This window comes from Phycodurus eques, chromosome 11, assembly GCF_024500275.1.
Source record: "Phycodurus eques isolate BA_2022a chromosome 11, UOR_Pequ_1.1, whole genome shotgun sequence".
In the NCBI taxonomy this organism is placed as follows: domain Eukaryota; kingdom Metazoa; phylum Chordata; class Actinopteri; order Syngnathiformes; family Syngnathidae; genus Phycodurus; species Phycodurus eques.
The window spans coordinates 2,859,358-2,885,271 of record NC_084535.1 but is presented as its reverse complement, the minus strand read 5'-3'; the positions used below and the strand labels follow the sequence as shown (position 1 = coordinate 2,885,271).

The window sequence follows — 25,914 nt, the reverse complement described above, 5'->3', positions numbered from 1 at the left end:
GTGTGCCATCACGCAGTGCGGCGCATGCAAATGAGGTGCAACGTGTCCGCGCGCGTTACCGGCTGTGAAAAATGTCTTCCGTTAAATCTGCGACTACAACGAGCACGATAAAGATGAATTTAATGTCTTTGCTGAAATAATGACGATCCGCGCGCACATTGGAGCATATTCTGCGGAAATATTTGCATGGTAACTGCGCGGCCTTGGCGGAACTCTGCTGCTTTATTACAGCTCAGTCAAGCGCCGGACAGAAAATAAAAGTTCGGGTTATGTTCGGTGAATTCAAAGCAACACAGACGCGTGTGGGTGTTTGAGGCTTTCCTTTTTTTTTATGACGTCGATAATTCTTCACCACGCAGAGGAAGCTCGCACACGGCGCCAGTCGAACATGAAGGCCGCGCGCATGCACGCGCTCATTCGTGATCATATTCCACGTGACCGCATGCAATTAGTGTCTTTTGGTGGTGATTTGCTGGTAAACCGGTGTGACTTTGAACACACGCACACACACACACACACAAAAAAAAAAAAAAAAACAACAACAACCGGGAGGACTTGCAATTGTGACTTTATGGAAGAAGGTGGTTCTGCTATGAATTTTAATAACCAAAGACAATGAAACGTGTGTTACGCCTCCATTAGTGAGTGAAATACGCGAGCAGTCCGTTAAATGATGAGGAATCTCCAGATGAGCGCCTTTGCTTTTGCCACGTCCCGTGAACTTGTCAAATAGCGCCCGGTAGCGGTGAAAATGTTCAGTACAACAGGTACGTTCGACTTTTTTTCTCCACCCGAATGAATTATTTGGTCATCTTGAACACACAGGCGTTAAATTCGAAAAAAACAAAAAACAATCAAAACACGTGATTAATTCAATCTTGGCGTGGTTTCAATGCAAATTTAAGCGTTAATGCATAAATAATCACGTTACGTTTGGTTTGTTTACTAAGTAAGCCTCGAATGTTTGTGTGTGAAAAGCGTGTTTGAGGAAAAAAACTACAACACAAAGGATTCTGGGTAGTGATTCACCCTCCCAACTTTCTGGGTTTGTCATCACTCCGCGCTGCCAAACTCACCTCTGATGGTATTTTGAATCAAATTTAATCATTAAAAATCAATAGATATGAAAAATAATCTCGACGAAAACGACGACGTGTGGGTGCTGAAAATCGTGTGCGGGAAGGAAAACTACAACGCGAGGAATTCTTTGTCGCAGCTCATCACCCGCCCGGCCACTTCCTTTTTCGTCATCACTCCGCGCCGCAAGCCGTTCTTGTTCTGTCACGTCAAACCGAAGCGTAAAAAGTCTTCTGTTTGCTTTTCAACGCTACTTTTGACGAAATGACCAGATAATTCAACCCCGGAACCAACCCAGAATGTGAGTACACTGATGACAGACCAAATACATTTGAAATCCCGCCCTTGTTGGGCGTGTACGACAACTGCTAAGCGGCTAAATGAGCAAAACAGAGTTTGGATCGGAAGTGCGGGCGACTGTGCCGTAGTTAACCTCGTTCGCGACCATGTGACGAACGCTTATAAATGAACTCGGGCATGTTTTCGTCCTAGTTTCTGTGGACCTAACATCACGGAGGCGTGTAGCCAATTAGCGGGCTTAGTGCTAAGTGGGCACTTGCAGGCTGTTGGCATACAATGAGTGCTGAGTGGGGAAGAAAACGTCTTCATCTTATGACGTTGATCACTGACGAAGATGCATGTGGTTTGATGGCATTAGCACAGAACAGGGTGTTGCATATGTGCATAGCTTTGCACGATAATTCCCAGATTGAGTCTCTTTAAGGCCCCAACAACAGCGCCCATTACGCTCAGCTTTTCTTTCAGTGACGTCAGGAGCAAATGGTGCTGGTTAAATACACAAGCAGAGTGCATCGTTTGGTTTTTAGGAGGATTACGTGCTGAATTTACTCCGAACTAGCTGCTAAAAACACTGCTTCGTGTGTTCCACAGTGAGCCAGAGGAATCGACAAGAAGGCGCCATGGGGGCCGTGCTGTCACGATGGAAGGTGAGGAAGCGCTTTTCCCCGCCCACCATGTCGGAAGTTCTTCCGGTTGGCAAACGGCGACGCTTTCTCCGGCACGGCACCACTAGTAAACAAACCCGTCCATGTCATGTGACCATCGCAGAGCAATTGCGAAAACGGGGGAAACTGCTCGAATGATGAAATTGAGTGACGTGTGATTCGGAAAGATTTTACACGAGGTCGATTGCTTCCAAGGGAGACGGAGCGCCAGCTGTACTTTCCATTTTGCCTCTCATTTGGACAACTTTGCAAACGAGAGCGAGAACAGGCGCTAAGGGACACTTTTAAAAGCGCGTTTCAATAAGTTTGACTGTGTTATCTGTATTAATTGTGTCTGTGTCTGATTAATTGTGTCTGTGTCTGATGTAACGTCCAAATTCCTAATCGCAGTGTTTCCCCTTACAAGCCTTAAATAGTGATTCCGAAAGCTATGTCTGTGCCGCGTTGTCATGCGGCGACGATATTTCAAGGGACAATTCTCTGGCGCGCAACTCGTGCTCTCTGTTTGAGTCAAAGGGAGGGAGCCAGTCCAAGCGGCCGATCACGTTCACACTTTGTTTTGAATTGCGAACTTGTCCATGAAAACTGCTTTTTGACGAATGAGCTTTATTTTCTGTGTTATTTCATGCAGACGAAACCGACCACAGTGGAGCAGCTGGAGAACCTGGACAAGGTGATGGCTTATTATTGATCCTCATTTCGTATACCACCATAATGACAACAATAATATACGTGTTATTTGTTTTATTATATATATACACACACACACACACACAGTTGTTTAGTAGTATAACATTTTTTTCATTTTTATTTTTATTCTTACTTTATGTGCAGCGCACCCAAGTGATCACCAAAAACGAAGCAGGGGTTTTATTCCTAAAAAGTGTATATAATATTGCAAAGCACAGTAATGTTAGGCACTATTTGAACATTAACACGGTGCTTAAATGTAGGCGAAGAAAAATCTGGACTGAAACAAAAACGACGCAATTACAAATGTATTGCACGTAAACAGTTACATTTAAATTGCTACCCAAATAAAGGTTTGAAAAGACTCTAAAAGATTAAATGAAAATGTAATGTCAAGAGAAAAAAAAAGTTAAAGCACAACTGAACCGTCCATAAATGGGACTGGATTGAAAAAAACCAAAACGTCAAGCCACTTTATGCACATTCAATGGAGTCATTCTGTAGCATACCACTAGAGGGAGCCTGCATAGCACACTTTGAGGATTCTTAGAATGCCCATTAACATTCCATCTGTTCCCTTTGTAGGAGATTAAGGAGCTGGAGGAGTTTCGAGCCAAAAACCAGCGACTCCAAAAGGTGCACTTGACTCGCAGTCGAAACTGTTGGAGGCGCTGGTTGTTTCTTTGACCTCATTGCTGCGTGCGTGTGCGTGTGCGTGTGTGTGTGTGTGTGTGCGCAGTTGTGGGTGGGCCGGCTGCTCCTCTACTCGTCCGTCTTCTACCTGCTGACCTGTCTGGTGGTCTATTGCCTCTACCTGCCCGACCAATGGCTTCACAGATTGGCCATGGCCCTGCCTTTCTTCGTCTACCCGGTGCTGTGAGTAAACGCAAAGTGGAACGTCTCGAGATGCCGTTTTCTTTGTCGTCCGTAACGAGCGTCCGTCTCTCCTCCAGGGTGTGGTTCATCCGGAAGTTGCTCATTTTTCTCTTCTGCAAACGTACCGAGAGGAACAGTAAGTTAACAATTAAAAAGTGAATTTTCCATAGCAGGTCCCTTTTCGGACACATTTTTTCTCTTGTTTTTCAGGTGACATCCTGGAAGAATTAAAGGTTACCCAAAAAAAGATAGTAAGTTTGCATCATCTGTTACAGTTAGGAATTCAGAATATATATATTTTTTTGTCTTCTCATCTGCGTTAATCGGGATGGCTTGTTGAAGCATCTTCAGGTCTCGCGTGAAGCTTTCCTTCCAAAACGTTTGCTCAAATGTGTCCCAGTTTGGAATTGAAGATGCCCCGCTTTGTTTTTGCAGCTCGAAGAAGTGATGGAAACGGAGACGTACAAAAATGCCAAACTCATACTGGAACGCTTCGATCCGGAAGCAAAGAAGAAAGCCGTGGGTGTTCTTTCTTTCTTTTTTTTTTTTTTAATAAATTTTTTTTTTTTTTTTTTTTTTTTAAACTTTACTTTACTGTCTACTGATTTGTACAACGCAGGAGATGGAGTCAACGCCAGTACGACCTCAGATGACTCCCAGGCCTGGACAAGGTACCTTCCACACATTTTCTTTTACACAAATATGAAGCATCTTATTTGACATATTACGGTCTATAATGGGGTATAATAGCAATAACCTAACCTTGTAAAAGTGGGTATAATAGTAAATGTGTCCTGGGGAAAATCCCAAAACAGATCAAAGCCAACTGCTTTGTGTCAAGCTATTTATTGCCACTCGCAGTTAAACGTACGAAACATACATTAAAGAGAATTACATTGTGTGCATTTGAATCGACATAACTTTGCGTTGGGAAAACCTGCTAGCTTCGCGCCAATACGGATGCGGTTCATGAAACTAGCATTGTTGCAGTGTTTTAACCCTGTTAGCAATGGATATTTGAACACTAAGAGTGCAGCAATACATAAACATAGACAATATAATGATACAGTGAAACGCCACTATTCATGGCGGATAAGGACCGGACTGCAACTATATAAAAAAAATCTGCGGATAATTTACGCCCTTTATAATTGCTTTGGTATTTTTGTTATTATTATTATTTTTAACCCCCCAAAATCTTGAATAAGCAGGGATAAACCACCAATATGCGTTTTTTTTTTGGAGTTGGTCCCCCCCATAAAAAGAAATAAAACATTTGAACCAAATATTGCTGCAGCTATGATCAGCTTCTTTTACATCTGTATGTATTATACTGCCACCTGGTGGCCATATCGCACAGACCAGAGGGAGCTGCGCAATGAATTAATCGTCATTCGTCATTCTGCTTCATTATTACTCTATGTTTTTTTTTAGTAAAATAATGTAGGGCTGTTTTTCTGATTAAAAAAATCTTTCACATTTTTTTGGTTTGCGTTCATTCTAATGGGGTCAAATTATTTGTGATGAGTTTTTTTGCGTTACAAGTGTGGTCACAGAATAAATTCAACTTGTAAGTCAAGGCACCGCATGAAAATGTTGGTCATCCATAGATGATAAAATACTGCAGATGCATTTTCAATTTATAATCCATGTCTTTGATTTATTTTTCTCCGAAAAGATTTTAATATCGGAAGTTGTAATTTCAATGAAAGTACATCATGGCAAATTATTCCCAGACATTCGCCAGCGCGGCGCGGCCGTGAGCCCCCCGTGGACCCCCGCCGCCGTGGCGATGACCCCCCCGCCCGGAGGCCGACCCACGCCGGGCCCCGGGGCCGCACCTGTGGGTGAGCGAACAGCAAGCGGCTATACGGTTTGCTCCGACAGCATTCTGTTCATTGCTGCACTCCCTCGCTCCCGACTCGTCTCCAAAATGACTTTGATTCCATTTTGGAATAAGGCTGTAACATGACAAAATGTGGAAAAAGTCAGGCGCACCGTGATGCGCTCGCGTCTTCATGCGGTGCCGCTCTCCCTCCAGAACGTCTCCTTCTTTCAGCTCCAGGCGGACCGCCCGAGCGAGGCGCCCTGTCTGCCGCAGGCCACCAAGGGGGAGCGGCCAGGATCCCCTGCTCCCCTATACCTGGTGTAGGTAAGCTGGAATGACTTCCAAAGCCAAGCACGGAGAGCTACTGTACAGTGCGTGATGAAGTCCTCGCTGATGTCCAGGCCTGCATCCTCCCGGTCCTCCACTGGCGAGACCCGTTCTGCCCAGAGAGAGGGGGGCTTTGGACCGAGTGGTTGAGTACCTGGTGGGAGACGGGCCGCAGAACCGGTAATAAGGAAGGAACGAATGAATGGAGTTGCTCCACAGGGAGCTCCGCTGACGACCTTCATGTTGTCCACATGGTGGTGCTGTTCAGTCGGTGTCGGCTCACCCGAATCGACTCTTCTTCTGCACTCCCTCAGATACGCCTTAATCTGTCAGCAGTGCTTCTCCCACAATGGCATGGCCCTGAAAGAAGAGTTTCGATACCTTGGTAAGAACCTCTAACGTTACAAAACAACAACAGCAACAACAAAATCCAATTGGAAAAAATGGAAATAGAAATATTGTATCACTTTTGACACCACATTGTGTCCACATGAGGGAAAGGCAAAACAAAATCAAGCTTGAGCATGGTTTCACCTGATGCTGACTGATTGTTATTGAACCAACTTCCCCATTTGCTGTTTTGTCCGTCCGTCTCTCCAGCCTTCCGCTGCGCTTATTGCTACTTTCTGAACCCGGCCCGGAAGACGCGTCCGCAGGCTCCCGTGCTGCCGGAGTTCAGCTACGAGAGGAGGCTGCGTGCCGAGTCGCCGTCCCCGGGACCGACGCCGCGCTCTGGCACCGACACGGAGGAGAGCGCGCCCCCCTCTCCAGGTCAATACGCTTGCACACACACACACACACACACACACACACACACACACACACACACACACACACACACATACGGGAACGAAACAAAACGTCAGGGACTCCAATTCGAATATATTTCCTGTGGGAGGTGCGGTCCAGTTGAAGGCATGGAAGGGTGAGTCACAAATAGCTTGACATCATCACTGCCAATCAATTCAACAAAGATGTTTAAGATGTAAACTAGTAGAGATTAACGGTGTGAAAATTTTATATCACGATTGTGGTGCTCAAAATAATTAGTTCTCTGTATTTTCGCAATATTAGTAATGAAATGCACCGAAAACAAGCTCTGTTTTTAAAATCAGCTACCTTGTGCATTTTGAGGAAGGAGTATTCTGGCCACCCGATGAGACTGGAGTTGTGTATATATAATATATATATATATATATATATATATATATATATATATATATTTGAGAAAAAAGTTATTGTCAGTAAAAAAAAAACTGCCACTGTGCTTGCAAAAAATAAATAAAATGCTTTTTCTTTTTGCAGCGTCTCAGTCATCCAGGTCATCATCATTTTGCAAAGTTTGAATCAAGGCAACTAAACTCGTTTTTTTAAATTAATTTTGTCTTTTTTCCCAAAAATGTTAAAAAATGACAAAAGCAATTATACTATTAGGTTCGCAATGTTTTCAATGGACTTTACACCGATTTTATCCGCTGATCGGTATCGGCAGATATTTAGCATTTCATGCTAAATATCGCCGATCTGATTCATTGATCGGCTCCGCAAAAGACATTGACTCAGTATATTTGAATCCAAAAGCTAGTTTATTTTTAGCCTCGTCGCGCGTCTTTTGACGTAGTACTGAAAATATCTGACGGCCAATGAAGCTATTTAAAAAAACAAAAACAAACAACAACAACAAAAAACCTGTGTGTAAAAACGGTGTGGAAGAGACAACACGTAAGACGACGAGACAAATTTGCTCTTTCACGATTGCACTGTCAGACTGCTGCAATAAAATCTTGTATTCCGATACCACCGCATCCCGTTTTTTGCGGTCATTGGGCTTTAGCTTGTCAACTCAAATGCGACCGGATCCACTCGTTACCGTGGCGACGACAACAAGAGTGGAGCGAGCCGACTTTGTATTCTAAGGACAAAATGGTCACCGTTCTGTCGAATCACACTCTCAGGTTTCGGTGTGGGCGGAGTCATTTAATTAAAAATAAAGTAATTGAATTACAGTAAGTTAGCACCCATTATTTCTGTTTGACCTGACTGATTCGAATACAACATCTGACTAGAGCAGCGATTTCCAACCTTTCTGGAGCCAAGGAAGATATTTTACAATTGGAAAATCTCACGGCACACCAACAAACAAAAATGTCACAAAAAGTGGATATTTACTTCCTGCCATCGAATAGAAGACCATTCATTTGTTCTCTCTGTCACTATGCCTCCCTGGCATAAATAGAGGAACAAAGATACATTATTTAATGTAAATATAATGTTTTGAGCAATTAAGTACACAAGTATATACAGTAAACGAACAGGTCATTTCAATAGACACATTGCTCCATCTTGTGATCGGATCAGTGATCTGTTAGTGTTTTTTTTAACTCACTGGTGATCGATCCCAAAAATCCTGATCGTGTAAAGCCTAGTTTTCAATATAGTCATAATATTTGGAAAATAAAATGAAATACCCGGTGTTTTGGCACAACTTGTACATAATTTTCTGTCTCCAATATACATCTTTATTTTGGCCACATTGCGACTTCCGTCTCGAAAATATAACTTTTTCTTCTAAAAAACACACAACTTTCTTTTTTCAAATAGATGATTATGACATTATTCTGGCCGCATGACCTCAATCTCGAATATATGACATCTTTTTTTTCCAAATAGGACTGTTGCCTGATAATTTGCCCCCCCCCCCCCTCTCCTAAACGGTGGTCTCGTCTGTGTTTCTGCCACCTTAATCCTGTTAGCTGCCAATGCTACGGCTAATAGCAAGCTGCGGCACATAATACGAAGAGGAGCCGGCAAAGCAGCTGTTCACGCGCTCAGAGACACCAAATGTGGTATTAGCGATATTTACAATAGATTAAAAAATACATTTTATCTGGCCTGAGTGGTTCCAATGTATTTTTGTTTTAAAAAAAATGTTATTTGTGTTTTTTAACTACTTTTATCAACAGGAATAAAGAAGTTGTGAATGTTCTCGCTTGGGGGAAATGGATCCTTAGTCGCTCTAAAAACAGGAATTTAGCAAGTTGCCGCACTATTCTCCTCCCTGCAACTTCTCACCTCCGTTTGCTTTTTATCGTGCGTGCTTCAATAACAAGCGCGTATGAGATGGCGTCGCCCAACGGCGCGTTTTAACGCTGTGATCTTGCCTCTAGCCAAGGCGCCGGCACCGTGGAGTTTGGTCCACAGTTTCCCCCGTCCAGCAGAACCCTCAGAATCAAGCTCGGCAGAGTCCGGCCCCCTCTAGTCCCTCTTATTCTTTCCTCCTCTTCCTCTACTGTCTGCCTTCACTTCAACTGATTTGATCTGTGATGGAACAACCAGATGGTGGCGCCGAGAACACAGCTCACGGAGTGCACCAAATACTGTATGTCGAGTCTTAAAAGACGTTGGAATTCCGTAATTGGCTCATTTCATACGACTTTTGTCTTGTATTTCGTGCACAAAGTGTGTGCGCTCTTTCGTGCGCATTCAGCAGATCATTCTCAGGAGGAGCTTGACTCATCAATTAATGGCTTTTTTTTATTGACGCTGACACAACAGGCCACTTCATTAGGTATACCTGCCCTCTACCATCTAATACGTTAGGTCGGTGTGAAAAATAATTATTAAGTTACTTAAGAGTTTCAGAATATTAGTAACATAAGTACTCCACCGCAAGCTACATCCACAATAATGTATAACATACCGTTGAATTATGACCAACTCTGAGCGTTATCTTTGCAAAAGGCACTTTGGATACAGCGCTTGTATTGGATCTCATGAGATGACTATTTTAATTTGTATATTAAAAGTAGAGCTCACCAGTGATCGGACACGATAAGTCAAAATCAGTACATGGACAAATATGCGATGCCTCCTCCTGGAATTTGACTCGTCTGAAAGGGGATCCACTATAATTACACACAGTCAGTGTTTCACAATTCTCTTTTTGGTGAAATACTGTATTTCCTCTAATAGGGGGCCATGCCTATCATGAACGAATGCCGTAAACTATTTGGCGACAAAAATGCATCAAGCAGAAGAGGATGATGTAAATGCCGGCCGGGTGGGCCGGCTTCAAGAACCGAGGGGGCCATGGTTTGCCCACCTCTGCAATCGCCCCCGGGCCACAATTTATAGAATTACGGTATTCCTAATGTGTGTCATTTTCTATTGATCTGCCTTTAATCCGATAATTGACTAATTGATCAGTTTGAACCCTGTCAACGATTGCTACTTTTTCCAACTCTGGCACGCGTCGCCATCCTCGTCGTCATCACCGTGACCTGGCACTTCCTGCGCGCTGACCAACTTCTCGGTGGCGTTCTCCTCAGACGAGCGAGAGCGGGGCGAAGACGGCCACGCTGAAGCCCAGGAGGCCGAGAGCCACGGCGAGGAGGAACGGGAGGAGCGAGAAGAGTTGGTCCAGGAAGAGCAAGACGAAGAGAAAGACGAGGAAGACAAAGAGAAAGACCAAGGCGTCACCGCTCATGCGCGTCAGCCTTCGTAGCTGCGCGGGAAAAAAGGTGTTTGCACTCGCCGCTACAGACTGTAGAAGCTAAATGCTAATCGGCACATGGAGGATTATTTGTGTCCGTGTTTATTATTAACATTATGATGAAGTATTTCACGAGTGAGCTGTTTTAAGATAAACGGAGCGTGTTTAGTAAGTTACGACTCCTTCGTTTAAACTAGGAGTGGGCCAAGTATGGCTCCGTTTAGCATTTATCATGAGCAATAGTGCTGTAAAATTCCGTTATTCATAATATTTGATGCCTTTTGCCCCGAATTAGTCACATTTTTGTCATCCATTTTCTCATGAAATAATTGCCAAATTTATTCATTGTAATAATCCAATTCAACAAATAATAGAAAATGAACAATTTTACTTGTATTTTATTAAATTGTTGGTTAATTTATAAAAATATTATATATATATATATATATATATATATAATGGAATTTTTTTGGAGAATGAATTATTTTATTATTTAAATCAAGTAATTTACATATATTACATCTCCATTTTACAATTGAGCTGGCCCATCTGTCCGCTTTTAAAAAGCAAATGTGGCCCTTGAGCGCAAAAAGTTTGCCCACCCCTGGTTTCTACCGTAGCCTCGGTTAGCATGTTAGCATTTGACAGCCAACTCGTGATAGTTTCACCTGCAGAACAAAATGGAGGGGCAATCACTTAAATAGACCACTAGGCAAATGTCTGTCTTATTGTTAATGTGGTTTTCAAACGCAAACACAACGATATCAAAACCACACAGACAACAAATAGTAGAATCTTTACTAAATTGCTTTGATTTGTCCTGGTCATGTTTTCATGGACCCATGTTGCTGGGCAGAAGTGTTAATAATTAAAAAACAAAAACAGAGAGAAAAAAAAAAAAAAAAGAAGTAGAGAAGCAACACACAAGAAATTTGCTGTCGTAACCGAAGTTTAATTGCTACCTAACTAACATTGATTTTCATTCTTTTTCGTGGTTACCTCTTTGGAGCCATTTTGTCACTATTGTCACTACGAATTTCTTATGCTGTCAAACTCACGAGATTGTTGCCTTGACAACTTCGGGGGAGACGCTTACAGTGCCCCACACAGCAGAGAAAGGATGGGGAGAGAAAGTAAATTGCAGTCACCTAGTTTAGTTTCATACGTGGTTCTTCACTTTACAATTTCAATTTTTACCTGCAAACATAGGTCATTATTCTTTTTCCTGGTAATGTGACATGTTTTTGAGGTCACTTGTTGCCAGGCAGAATTCGCTTAGTCTAATAGCATCATCGCTTAAATAATCTTTAAATGTTTTCAGAAAACGAGAAAAAAAAAAAAAGAACAAATTCAACAAACGGAGAAAATTTCCTAAAATATTATTAGCAGCATATCGTTGACCGATACGTTAACTGTTGGCAAACAAAATTGGATGACCTTTGCTTATCGTCATTTTTATTTTCTATTTTGTCACTTTGTTCTCGAAATGTTCGTGGCTATTTTTGGAGCTTGTCAGCTCGCTGGCTTCACGAGCGCCGTTGCTGATTTGACTTTTTAGTGAGCAGGACTTCGTCAGAGGCGACTTCAAACTCTGGCTTCATCCGACACGCTTCCCTTCATAAAAGTGGCAGCCAAATGTCTTCTTGACTGCACGTGCACTGATTTTCTTCGTGTTTATTAGGCCTTCAAACGTTTGGATGGACGTTGTTTGCGGCACTTTGTTCGATGACGTCAGAAGATGAGGGCCAATTAGTTTGAAGCTGGCTTTTTTAACGACTGCGCCGAAAAAATATCGACGACGTCATCGTTGACGAGTTGACGTCAACTCAACTTCCATCACACACGCGTCGACTTTAAAAAAATGTCAAGTTTTGCGAGCCCGACGCTGCCGTAGATGGATGAACAGATACATTTCAAGTAAATAAAGAATCCTTTTCGGTTTCTCGCTCTGTAACGCGCCGCAGCACAGTGCTTGGGAATCACTGCTTTAAATCTACTGGAGTGATTGATGCAATTTCACTTCCACAACCTAATGCTTCAACTTTGAAATATGTGTTAGTATTTGATATTTCAATGACCTAAAACTTGTCTCTTGTGTTTGTCGCTGCATTTGTCAGCGCACTGCTGGTTTTCATGACACCGTGGCCGCTAAAATAAAAGTTTTTCAAGCTATAACTGGAGCGCTTAATGTTGTCATTTCAAATACTGTTGAAACAAACAAACAGAAAAGATACAGTAATTACAAGTTTATTTCCAACTTCTCCACATACACGCAACTGGAATTATATAAAAAAAAAAAAGAAGAATATGTGAGCTCAATATGAACTTCACTGGCAAACTGGACCCAATCGATCACGTTCAGCAACAACGCAACCACAATTTCCTTTTGCTATTTGCACTTCATGTATTCCTTCGTTTCTTATTACAGAATGGCACGGATTATTACCCGGTCAAGTTAAAGTTAGCCTTCTCACATTAGCGTCTATCAATCGTTTGACAGAAATAAAAAAATGAATTCAACATACTGTCACGAATATTTCCAACATTTGGTTCCTTCTAATTTATTCGGGCAGGAGACACTTTTTTTCTCTCTCCAATTACCAACAACAAATCAATACTTTTTATGATTCGAGATCCTTGGGTACAATTTTATTTCGCGTTCTTGTGCAATACATTTTAATTGGTAAATCATTCCCCCCCGCCCCCCTATAGTTAAGCGTAGTTTTACTTTTCAAACTGCATCGCGTTATAGTGGTTTAGAATATATTCAATATATAATTACTTAATGTCAAAAGTTTTAGAACTGTTCTAGATAGAAAAAGTAAGTATCCCCCCCCCCCCCCCATGGGCTAATTTGCATATCATAAGTGCCCAATGGAAAATGTCCCGTATTGTCGCTTATCCAAAAGGCAAAGAAGAGTCATTTTCTTGTGTTTTGGGGGAAAATGGGCATGTCATTTTCAGTGGACATCCACGTTTGGTATCCTGTTAATAAAAGCTGCAAAAAGAAGTGGAAAACACAGATCAGCTTTTCCGCTCGTGTTGTGCTTGGAAATAATTCATCCCAAACGGTAGACGACGAGACAAATTGAGCCACGACAGCGCACCAAACAAAATCTCCAGCCCAACTCCAAATCCGCTCAAAATGTCCGCGTTCATGCGAGACACGGAGCGAGAGGAAAAAGAGCGCTCGGTCACAGCGTGTTGAGCTCGATGAGCCGGCCGGCGAACACGGCGAGCGTGCCGACGATGCACACGGCCATGAAGACGCACAGCAGGATGTGATCCAGGACCATGGCCACAAACTTCCACTCCTCAGCCGCCTGCAACCGTGGGACATTTTGTCACACGCGATGCCAATTACAAGGAGTCCACGCGCGAGTCGTGTCGTTACGACGGTGTAGCTTAACAACGGCGGCGCTCTCCCTTTCTTACATTGTTGGACTCCTCGTCCGACTTCATGGTCTCGGCGATGTACTTGACGCCTTCGATGGCACTGCGGACGTCCGGGTTCTTGATGATGGGTGACTGGTAGGGGACGCCGGCGGGCGTGGGGTTACCTGACCGACACAAGCTTCACGTGAAATCACTTTTGCTTGCGTAAACCTTTTCCCCTTCATTTTCAGGGAGAAAAAAAACCAATTCCCAGGGTTTTGCGCAGCAACATAGGTCACTTTGTGTTCTGACCTGAGATGTCGGAGATGTCCATGTCGGTGGGAAACGACCTCTTCTGACGGATCTCCTGGCTGGGGCGCTTCATGGTGGAGAAGAACATCATGTTGGGGATTTTTTCGATGAATACCTGACACGAGGAAAAGCGGCAGAGAACCAATGAGGATTTCTTGAAACAGCACTTTTCTAGATTCAGCCCAAAACTTGAAATCCAACTTTCAACCCTAAGCCTGGCTTCATCACCCTAATTTGAAATGCTTCGCCAAATTTAAACTCCAATTTGGACCCCTGAAACCATAACCTCAAACCCTAATTTGAAACCCTAACACTTAGTTCGAGACCCTAACCCTGGCTTGAAACCCTAATTTGTAACTCTAAACCCTAGTTTGACACCCAAACCCTGGCTTCAAACCCTATTTTGAACTGCCGCCCGTGGTCTCGGAACTCAAATTTGAAATCCTAACTCAGGCCTGAAATTCCAACTTTGTGCCCTTGTTGTAGTTGGAAAGCTGAACGCTTAAGAGCCACATTTGAAGCCTTAGCTCTAATTTGAAGCCCCGCTTCGATGCCCTAATCCCGGCTTTAGTCCCGTCTTTGAAACCCTGACCCGAGTTTAAAACCCACATTTCCGATCGTATTCACACAAATCGTGGCCTCCGTTCTGATGAGTCCCAATGAGTTGTCCACGCGAACAAGGAAAGGCCTCTCGAATCAACGGCAACCACTCTTGAGGAAATTCGGTCACGCCTCACGACATCGCCGCTACCTTGCGTATCCAGGCGGGCATGGTGTGCGTGCTGGGCGAGCGGTGGTGCGTGTTGATGACGACGACGGTGATGATGATGGAGGCGATGACGAACACCATGGTGAACAGCATGTACTTCCCGATGAGCGGCACGGCGCTGGACGTGGACGGGATGAGCTCCACGATGACCAGCAGGAAGACGGTGAGCGACAGCAGCACAGAGATGGACAGGGTCATCTTCTCGCCTGGAGAAAGACAGCCGCCCGTGTTCCAGATTGGGTGAGCGTTTTCATAACATTTTCAAATAATATGGAACAATTTTACATACACGGTGGAACCTCAATTTAACGGACTTTGGATTCAACGGACGTAACATAGTGTCCAGTTGGAACTCAAAATCACCTCTTTCATTCAAGCGGTGAGGTAAGCTTGGATGAACTTTAAAACTTTTCAAATATTTTCAAGCTTTTTTTTTTTAAAATGTTGAATTACAATAATTTTCTCCTGTACTGGGCGTCTTTAGCCCATGAAAAAAGTACAAAACACATTTTGTACGGTAGTTACTGGTGTTTTTAGGCCACAAATAAAAGTGCTTCAATTTAGCGGACCATCTGACTTAACGGACGACCCCTCCCCCCCAGTTAGTCAGTTAAATTGAGGTTCCACTGTATTTCAATTTATATCTGCTGAAAACGAAGTCACTAAATTGACAAAAATTGCGCGACTCAAGGCCTCGTTCGTTGTATCGGAAAGGAAAATGGCCAACGTTGCGAAGCAACCAGACGTCAGAGATTGGTTACGTGCCGTGCCAGGCGCTGCTGTTTTGGTTAGCAGCGGTTAAAATGTACATTCACATCACGTTCCCTCTCAAAACGTTGTCGTGCGTTCACGCGTACCAGAGTCCGTGGGCAGGTAGAAGACGAGGCCGGTGAGGAAGGAGAAGAGCATGCAGGGGATGATGACGTTGACGATGAAGTACAGCGGCAGTCGCAGCATCAGGAAGTGGTAGGTGATGTCCAGGTAGGGCGTGTCGGGGCAGCATGTGTAGTAGACCCAGTGCTTCCAGCTGCGGTAGTCCTTCAGAACCCACTCGCCGGACTCCATGAAGTTGCTTATATCAGGACGGTCGCTGTCCTACAAGTGCGCAGCGATGCAGCAGCTTCAAGTTGTAGAGATTTGCTCATTTTCAACCAAAAATACGCTCGTGTCTTTTTCATGCAAGTAACTTCCGCCGGTTGACGTTTAGTGTCACGCGACACATAAAACAAAGGGAATCACGTTGACAATTCCCGGAATTGCGCATGCCTATACTCGATCGCTGGTAGAAAACCGACCGGATTGATGACGACCAGCAGGCCGTCATACGTCCACGTGCCGAGCTTCATGCTGCAGTTCTGCAGGTCGAAGGGGAAATGGAGGACGACGATCTCGCAGTAGCTCTTGAAGATGGCGGGCGGGTTCCACGTGATCTGGCCGGTGTGCTCCAGCAGCACTTTGGTTTCGTGGATGATGGCGAAATCGCCGTCGGCGCTGGGAAAGATGACGGAAAGGACAATTTGTTGTGAATAGTGAAGCGAGACTAGGCAGTAGTTCAGTGTCCATAAAAAGCGGGTTTACTTATTGTAAAGCACCAAGTCGGGCTTCCAAATGTCCATGGAAGGGATCCTGATCTTCCTCACCCCCCCGTACTCGTCAGGGTTCCATTTCAGGTTTACGTCTATCCATTGCTGCACGTAAAAGTGAAACGATGTTGGTCATAAATCAACCCAAAAATCTGTACGGGTAGCAAACAGGACAAGGCGGGATGAATCATTCATCTCAATTTCCTGGTCAAATACCTTTGTGAGTAAAGAGTAAGGAAAGTGATCGAAAATGATGACCGTCGTCGGACAAAACCTTCAAAAGATGTGAAATGATCGATACCGTCAAGTGCTTGCTTACTTGTCTGAGACGAACGTTGCTGGTCACAATCTGGTTGACTTCATCCTGAAGGTCGTAGAAAGAAAGAATCCGATGATTATGTCTTAATGCAGTTTAAACAGCAATCGTTGATGTTGTTTCAATTAGGTTACGACGACGATCACTGAAAATGCGTAATGTGCCACCACAGGAAAAAGTCTTAGTTTGAAATGAGTCTTTCAAAGAAGTTTCTTGAAAGAAGAATGAAATGGAGTTGTGGAATTCTGGCACTAGTTGCCTGTGAAACCATTTGGTCTTTGTCTTTTGTGACGTTTTCGCGTACACGGACGCCACGAAAACGCCATGTTTAAAAGCGCTGCCAACGCTGGAGGCGTTAAGTCCACAGCGACCCCGTTTTGCAGAAGCAGTAACGGATAATAGAAATACCCACAGTGTCTTTACGCGATACCGTACGATGCAACAGTCGCCAAAGTTGGAGCAAAAGCGACGGCTTGAAAAGTTCCACTTTGTAAAGTTTGAGAGCGTCTCGCTTACCACGCTGATGAGCTGGATGAGCTGCAGTCCCACGGTGACCACCACCGCCTCGCTGAAGTGGTTGACTGGCCGCACCACCTTGTTGTAGCCGCCGAACAGATGTTTGACCAGACGCGTCTCGTCCTGCGAGCACCACGCCCGACCTGCGACGCATGGCCTTGAAATTAAATCGCTGATTTATTTATTTTTTCCCACAAAAGAAATGGATTTATTTTTCCCGTCTTCATAAAAAGCAAATGACTGACAAATGACTTTTTATTTCGACATTAGTTCTTTGCTGCCATCTTGTGTTATCGATAGGCGGTTACAACTGTTATTAGGGGCCTTCAGAATAAGTAGTACTGGCCTGTGTAACGTCAACTATATTAGCAATGGGACTTTGTTTCACTTTGTCGGAACAAAATTCATACTTTTACAAATCAGCATGTCGGGTGTGATGTTTTTCATGCATTTTTAAAAGTGTTTTTTTCGATAAACATGAATTGTGACCTGCTCCAGATGATGTCCCTGGAACACAGTTACGTGCCGTTATTGAGCATGTTGGTATCGCGTTGATGGTTTGTGATGTAATTGTGCTGGTATTAAGAGCTGGATAAAGTCGGGTAACTACTCGCTGAAGGCCGAGGTACCAAATGTCCAGCCCCCGCTGGTGGCTTTCATTCAATCATACGAATGAATCGATAAATCGATGAGTCTCCCGGCCCTCGTGTGCCATTTCACCGAGTGATCAGTAAGTGGCGCCATTCCATAGAGGGAAGTTCAAGACAACCTTGTGGACACGAATGCCATCACAGATGTTATTTCGGGCTGACGTCGTAGCACCCGACCTGACTCGTGTTTGAGTCCCGTCAAATACCGGAACCCGTGGGCTAGGAAATGAGCAAGCGCCCCTCCCTCGCTCGGCTTCCCACCCGCAATCCGAGACCCCCGCGGCTCGCAATACAGGAAGAGTGGGGGATTATCAGCTGACAGACGCGCAGAAACAGGCGCACGCAGACGGATTCAGTCGGGATCAACAAGCGGCCGGCATTCCTTGCCAAGAGAACCTAAGAGGCTACGTGGGGAGGGCACAGGCCTTAGCCAATCCACTTAACTTGGGAGTTGACCTCTTTGTGTGCAGTTCGACTTGCTGAAGCAGCATTTGGCTCATCAACAGAGGATATTCCTGTTCGGTTGCAAAGTGGTGAGGTGAAAAATTGCCAGCCAGCAAAGTTGCAAGTACACGGTTGGTTGTTTGTGATCACAAATGGTTACAAAATGTTGTTCACAAAATGGAGATTGCAAATACGTCTTCACAAAATGGTTACAAAAACGTTTGGGGGAAATTGATGTGCCGAAAAACGTGATCTCGCAGACAACAACAATGTTAAGTTGCAGATTTGTGTGTGTGTGTGTGTGTGTATTTCTGGAATCTTCTGCTGGTGTGTATCCTCTTTCACACGAAGTCTGCAACACACACACTCACACATGCTGTTTACTGCGTTGCGTCTACTCTTGAATGTTTAACACAAAGATGGAGCTAATTGTTATTGCGCGCGTCACGGCACCCACTTTGATGCGGCCGCCGCCCACCGAAATAGAAAAAGGGGCGGCACCCTCCGTGCATTTGCAGCTGTCAATCAACAGCAGAACCTGGCCCTGCTCGCGTTTCCGGACTGCGCCCGAGTAAAACGACACGTGGAGGTTTTCCTGACACTTAACTCCAATTCCCGGTATTTGAGACGACGTCAAATTGTTCCCTCCATCTAGCACGAGCTCCATTTGTTTGTTCGTTAGCAGCATTACGCTTCAACCAGATTCCAAAATGGATTCAGTTCGTGTTGTCACTCAAAATTCCAAAGGTGAAGTCCTGTGAATACATCAGGAAAGTATTCGCAACGCTTTACTTTGTTGTCATTTCGCTGAGTATCGGCCTTATTCCGAAACAGGCTATTGTTATTTTTTGGAAAAATTGTATGTTTTCTTTTTGAGTCTCAATACAGTCCTCCACCGCTGCTCCAGAATGCAAATGGTACGGTCCTCTCCGTCTTACGATGGGATTCTCCACGCAGCACGTTAGCTACAAATCCGACTGACAATCAATCAATACGACACTCTTCGAATCTTTCCGCTTTGCCGTTTCCCATTATGTGTTAGCATTAGCATTAAGCTACCTGACATAAAGGCTAAGATTCTTTCTGTGGTTGTTTTAAATACACAATGTGTATTTCTCGTTATATATTTATTTTGACAGTAAACTTCAGCTGCGAGTGGCAATAAACCGCTTGAAGCCTCGTTTGTTCTCAAGTCAAAGCAAAATATCGACCGAACGACAGCTTCTATCGTGGGGAAACGGTAAGTCGGGTCACTGGCGTGTGAAGGCGCCACTGTAATGCAGTATTTTCTGTCTAATACGTTGGCCGCTGAGTGGGGGAAGAATTTTCGAAAAAGTCAATCAGGCTGACACAATGATCGGGTTGCCTCATCAGGACCTTTTGTCGTGAAGCGATGCCTTCACTGTCTCGAAAAAGCCTGCTTACCCGGATAATTCCATTGTGTCTTTGTAAGCGTCGGCGAGATTGCCGAAACGTTGTTTCGGTGAATCTTTGTGTTCATCTTTTGTCCTGAAGATCTTTTCCATCGATTCTACTGCATACGCTCAGTATGTCAACACCGTCACGCTGCTTAGAATACAACACAGCGGTGCGACTTTATTGAAGCGTAAAACAACCTTTATAGTCCCGAACAAGACAGGCCTCGTAGAATATGTGTGCAATTGTGAAAAGATGAAGAGATTATTAATTGCTTTTAGATGGTTAAGCACGTGTTTATGATGAAAGATTGGACCGTAAGAGTTATTGATTACATAGGAGAGCCTGCAGGGTGACGTGACCCGAGAACAATCAAGCCGGCGTAATCTCGTTTTTTGATGGACGCGCTGGTAACGGCCGGCTAGTAAATATTGTTTGGAGCGTGCGGCCCAGCTGACGATAAAACAAAAGGCCAGCCGGTGATTTAGCAACTTTTATGGCGTCTTTATCCGCTCGTTGGTGCTGGGAAACACCCGGCGTCCATTTGTTACGCGGATGGCTCCGCTCGCTGAATCGGAAAATGTGGACGTTATTAATTATGCTGGCATGGGAAAAGGGCTCGCCTTGAACGCTGGGTGCGCTTGATTTATACCTGAGGAGCACATCACACAGAAGTGTCATTTGAGATTTGAACGCCATCTTGCCAAAATGCACCTCTAAAAATGTTCAAGCATCATCTCGGACAAGAACACAGATTGCCAAATATCATCGTAATTGTTGCAGCTTGTGTTTGGTGCGGTCTGCTTTGCGAAACAATTATTGCAAAATAAGCATTCTTTGATTTTATTTTTTTCAACTCGAACCCTATCCCACCGTAACCCCAACACCCCCAAATTCAAACCTCCATCCCTAATCCGTGACCCCCAACTGACCCCCACCTCCTCTTAGTAACCTAATACTAACCTCCCTGTTTCGCCTCGCCGAACCCTAACCACCTCATCCCTCACCCTAACCCTAAAAAACAAAAACTTTACTAACATAAAACTATCCTTCACCTTCATCGCTTCCTAAACCTAACTGCCCTTGACCCTAACTGACCCCCTGCCTTCCTCATTCTTAATTGTTAGCACAAAATTCCCTTTTCATCGTACTTCACGTTTCTCTTCCTGTTTTCTCAAACGCCAAGCCACACAACCCCGACTCTATCGCTCACTTGCACGACAATTCTTGTTAAAACCGAGTGTCCTTTTCCTTTCACATTTTACGGTTAATTCAGCCACTGCCCTTGACCTGCCTTTTATATTCGTCAACTGGAAGCCAACCGTTTACTGCCGTTGAGCACGTTTATCAACAGGTAGGCATGGCAGAAGGCTCTCCCAGCTTGTCTGTGGAATTCAGTTTTGTAAAACCACTGTAATGACTAACAGATCCCCGCAGAGGGCGGCGTTGCATCGCTTTGGATTGGTTGACCAGTGCAGCTTTTGAATAGAAGATAGAGTAGGCAGTCAGTCGATGAGGGTGGTGAGAAACGCCTACGCGTTGGAGGTCGGACAAGTTTAGGCACCTCGCACTCAGAGTATGTATACGGACGGTATAAACAGAGTACCTGTTGCGGTAGGTAGTAGAAAGTGTGTGTCACAATCGTGACGCGAGCGCCATGTAAATAAGTCAATGACGTTCAGCTCCAGCTATGCGGTGAGTCAGCGTAGCGTTGTATATCTGGAAAGAAATTATTATATTGCCATCCAAAGGCCTTCATCTGTTTTTGTTTTATAGTTTGAGGTGTCACAAAAGCCAAAAACATGAACGTCAAAGTCACCGTTCTGCTTGACGTGCGTCAAAAAGTTTCTTTTCTCTGCTTTTTGCTCAGAAAGCGCTTCTATCGTCGCAGAACCAATTCCGTTGGGCTGCGAAGGATCAGTCAAAATGCTCGAAAACGACTGGCAATATGGAGAACTGCTTTGCAAAACGGCTGGGAGTGGATTAACAGCAGTTTACCTCGTTTTACACTTTTATCCCCGTTAACAAAATTGCCCGTTTTCCGTTCTTTCCTATGGGAACTTTTAGACTATTTCCTCTTGAAACCTGGCAGGGGAGAGAGTCCTTGCGTCCTCGTCAAAATTGACGAAACGGCCGACTTTCCGCGGCTTGTAAATCAGCGTGCAGCAGAAGGCGCCTGCTGCCCCGACGAAATGCCTCAAATTCGAACACGGTCGGGAATGCTGACAATGCGGAGCTGCCGCTTTTAGAGAATCTCAAGGACGACGAGGGGTGGCGGGTTGGGGGTGGGGGTGGGGCATGGGGCACTCACTTGTGTGGAAAGCAAAAGCTTGAACCCCACCCTGCTGCAAAACATGCTAGTAAATCCAAATGAAGTATCCCGACCATTCCGTCTGCTGAGTCCTTAGTTGTTTCGTTGTTACAAGTGCCCCAACTTCCAACTTTTTGGAGAAATGGCCGATTTTCTTTGCGTTGACTTGAGAGGAAAAATGTGAAATGAAAGCGCTGTATGGTGGCAGTGAAATCGACTCGCTTCGCAGCGAGCTGCAGTCTGGCGTGGAATGCACATTTCTTCGGAAAAAGAGGCTTCATGCGGTTTCCTTTCCAACGAAACAGAAAGCAAAGAGAACGAAACGTTGTGTATTTAAAGCAACCACCTAGCTTGACCGTTAAGTCTGCTAGCTTGATGCTAACATATAGTGGAAAAGCAAGACTGTGATAACAAATAGCATCCGTGTGTTATAAGGCTTCGAGCAACGCAAACGGCAAAGCAACGCGTGTAGATAGACAATATAACAATACAGGCGTATGTTTTATCGCCTGCGAAAAGCAACTCATATTACTGACGTTTTCTGAGTCACAGTCGTCGTGAAACCCATCTTCGTTTGCGTCTGCATGACTGTATTATACTGCCCCCTAGTGGCCAAGTCGCACACTGTAGAAAGAGCCACAATCGCAAACTGTTTAATTCTTAACATTCGATTTAAGTAGGTAGTGACTATGTTTTTGTAAAGTACAGGAAGGACGGTGTTATTGAGTGCCATTTTCCTTATTAAAAACACAACTTTTTTCGTTTTTTTTGTGACTAGGGTGGGAGGGGCATTCATGACTCAGTCCACACTCTGCATTATGAACTAATTCAATAATAAAAAGGCAAAAATCATACATCAAAAATATCATGAATATCTGATATGTATATTTCAGGCGTATGTAGTTTTCACGTGAAACGAAATCTTGAATATAAAATAGCTTGACCGCCGTTTTTGAGGTTCCTGCAATGGAGCCACGTCGCGCTTTGGGATCTGGCTGATATTTCGCTTTAGCTTATGGACTCACCAGCCAATGCGCAGAGGATCCAAAACGGCGCCGTGTGGAACCCCGTCAGCTTCATATCTCCTCCGCGAGTCTTGTCACAAAAAAAAGAGATAAGAGGCTCGCCTCTCTTTGGACGACTCGGCCGGTTTTGCGGGCGAGCGAGTCGTGTGAAGCCGGGGAGGCAGCTCTGGTTTCTAAGGGCACCGGTCCATTCTGTCCCCTCCCCTCCAAGCTCCGCCCCCGCCCCCCCGCAGCCCACCGGGACAGCATCCGCACGTCCCAGCACACTTGGAGACAGCTGCCAGCGTGTGCGTGTGTGTGTTCTCAGTTTCAAATTGGGGCTTCAAGCCATGTTTATGGTTTGAAAGTTGGGTTTGAAGACAGATTTTGGCTTTCCAGACAGTGTTACGGTTTCCAGATAATGTTTTTTTTTTTTTTAACCACGGTTAGTGTTTCAAAGTCGGGTTTCAAACACATTGATAAGGTTTCGAATCGATCCAGAGTTAGGATTTCAAGAAATACTGTCGGTTTTAACTTTCGAATTCGGGTTTTAAGACTGGGTTAGGGTTTCCACCAAGATTTAGCCACTTTAGGGAGTCGAGTCAAGGTAAGCCTTTCAAATGAGGGTTTCAAAAACACGGTTAGGGGTTCAAACCAGGGTTTTCAAAATGGGCTCAGACTTCCAAACAAGGGTTAGCGTATCAAGGTACGGTTTCGAGCAATGTCAACACCAAGCCCACGGTTAAAGTCCCAAAGTAGGGTTTCAAAACAGAGTTAGGATTACCAATTAGGGTTTTAAAAGAGGATTAGGGTTCCAAATCAAGAGTTCCAAGATAGGTTTAGGGTTCCAAACAGAGGGGACAAATCAACAGTGTCGTCGTTTTTGGTGCATGTCAATAATTTTCCAGTGTCCTCATCTCAACCCGCTCAGCGCAGACAGCACATCGCAAACGCACACGGACGGACGGACGGACGGACGGACGGACGACACGGACGTGGAGGCAGACGGAAGGCCAGCTGAGGGCCCTCGCCGCGAGAATGGAAGGTATGCACGCTCGCACGCACGCACGCACGGTGGGAGGAAAGTGAACTCTGAACAACTGAACACTTCCACTCACCGTCGCCGCATTGCCGCGTTTAAAAATAACGTTCAGCTCATTTCACTCCATACGCAAGACAGACAGATCGTTTCCAACTTCGGCTCTTCCAATAGAGCACTGATATACTCTTTATTTCAAATTGTACTGTTTAACTCTTGTGGCCACTTTTGGCCAATTGAAACCCATGAAAATTATGTTTTTTTTAAATGTCCACGTTATTTACTGGATTGGGTAAAATGGGTTTCATTCTAGACTCAACAAATGTTTGTTCTCTACCAGATTAGATCACGAGGTCATCGATTTTTGGACAAACAAGCAATTTCAAACTATATTCTCCGTATCCAAAGGAGGTGTTTAAATTCTTGGCCTCCAATGGAGCAAAAGAATGTCACAATTTGGGTCTTAAGAAGTTTAGAAACCCTCTGCTGACCATGGAGAACAATTCCATTTCAATTTAAGATTTGGAAGCTCTCTCTGGTGGCTGTAAAATAAATAAATAAATAAAATAAATACAATGTTTTTTTTTTTTTTTTTTTTTTTTCAAATGTACTGAGATTATATATAAAAATATTTTGAAGGTTATGCTCATGACAATAACTGATGTAACGATAGACTGTCACCAGCCACCGACGAGCTGAAAGTGTTGTAAAAGCGAACAAGGCCCGAAAGTTAAAATCAATTTTAAATCTATTCCAAAAAGAAAAACTGAAAATGGAGGTGGTGCATGTTTGTATAGGGTAAGTAATATGTATTGTCTAATTATTTGTCATAAAAATTTTTTTTTTTTAAATTTCATTTCATTTTTTTTTTTTTTTTTTTTTTTTTTTTTTTTTAAATTCATCAATGCATAATTCCTGTGGATAAGAACAGGATAACCGAAATTTTACTGTAGTACAAATGCGTACAATTACGATACTCATGATTTTGGTATATACTAATAACCCTAACAATTAGTTGGTTTGTAGTTTTATTAAAAAAAAAAAAAAAAATATATATATATATATATATATATATATTAATTTTGAATGTACGTATGTGCGCTTGCTGAAGACTCCTTTTGCCAGTCCAGCTGCAGCCGCTAGGTGTCAGTGCAGCACCGTGAATGTACCCCCCCCCCCCCCGTCTCCTAGCCTGTTGACGTACTGTCGATTCCATTTGCTACCGAGTCTTCAGTGGGGACTTTTCTGACTTAATCCACCTCTTTATACCACCACGATCACATCGCGAAACCATCAATACTTTACAAAAAACGCAATATTACAGCACGCAGCTGTGCCACGGAAATTGTCCGAAGCAAACCGCAATCAATCAATATCTAATATAATAATATGACAAAACAAACCAAAACAATGCATCTCATTCACCAGAGATGCTGTTTATTAAATGTATTTCTGTGTGCAGAGCACTGCAGACAATGTCGACTGAACAGGTTTTGCTCTGACCAACCATTTAGAGAATGGAAAAGTGATGGCTGAATTTGATTGGTTAAAAAAAAACATTTTGCTAATGTAGTTGAATTTACATTCGGCCGCTATTGATGCCGAAGGTCCTGGGCAGATTAGATTGACATGGTGACACATCGTGTCTGAAATTGGATTGGGGGACCAAAAAAAAAAAAAATATATATATAAAAATATAATAATAATCTGCACACACAAATTGGAAGCAGTGTCGCCAAGAGACATGAATTTCATGGAACAAATATTAGAATTGAGGTTGTAAATGCACGTCTGTGATTCCGCCCCCCCCGCCACCGCTAAATCCCTTGAGTGCGTTTCTTGAACACAAACATACTAACACACTTTGTACATCTCTTTTGTCGCACCGTCCCAAAATAGAAACATCATGCATCACTTTTCGAGA

At 43.9% G+C, this 25,914-nt stretch overlaps 2 protein-coding genes across 5 annotated transcripts; one reads left to right on the top strand and one right to left on the bottom strand.

Annotated features, from left to right (window-relative positions):
* Window positions 1-557: 557 nt before the first annotated feature.
* Window positions 558-14,716, top strand: lnpk (lunapark, ER junction formation factor). Of its 4 annotated transcripts, none has more exons than XM_061691005.1 (16): window positions 558-767; window positions 1,969-2,024; window positions 2,674-2,715; window positions 3,318-3,368; window positions 3,472-3,608; window positions 3,686-3,744; window positions 3,819-3,859; window positions 4,044-4,127; window positions 4,228-4,279; window positions 5,345-5,455; window positions 5,668-5,760; window positions 5,838-5,943; window positions 6,078-6,148; window positions 6,364-6,534; window positions 10,092-10,283; window positions 13,882-14,716. In XM_061691005.1, the coding sequence occupies exons 1-15, from the start codon at window positions 752-754 to the stop codon at window positions 10,265-10,267; spliced, it is 1,266 nt and encodes a 421-aa protein (XP_061546989.1). In that variant the 5' UTR covers window positions 558-751; the 3' UTR covers window positions 10,268-10,283; window positions 13,882-14,716. The 4 variants fall into 4 exon arrangements, with proteins under 4 accessions (XP_061546989.1, XP_061546990.1, XP_061546988.1 ...); XM_061691006.1 differs by lacking the exon at window positions 13,882-14,716 and adding an exon at window positions 11,937-12,430; XM_061691004.1 differs by lacking the exon at window positions 13,882-14,716 and having other exon boundaries at window positions 10,092-12,430.
* chrna1 (cholinergic receptor, nicotinic, alpha 1 (muscle)) lies at window positions 12,572-23,141 on the bottom strand. Its single transcript, XM_061691003.1, has 10 exons — window positions 22,973-23,141; window positions 17,127-17,269; window positions 16,614-16,658; window positions 16,290-16,399; window positions 16,007-16,202; window positions 15,569-15,806; window positions 14,694-14,917; window positions 13,943-14,057; window positions 13,691-13,815; window positions 12,572-13,578 (listed from the first exon to the last, which is right to left on the bottom strand). Exons 1-10 carry the CDS (start codon window positions 23,025-23,027, stop codon window positions 13,450-13,452), a joined length of 1,380 nt encoding a protein of 459 aa, XP_061546987.1. The 5' UTR covers window positions 23,028-23,141; the 3' UTR covers window positions 12,572-13,449.
* Window positions 23,142-25,914: the final 2,773 nt, after the last annotated feature.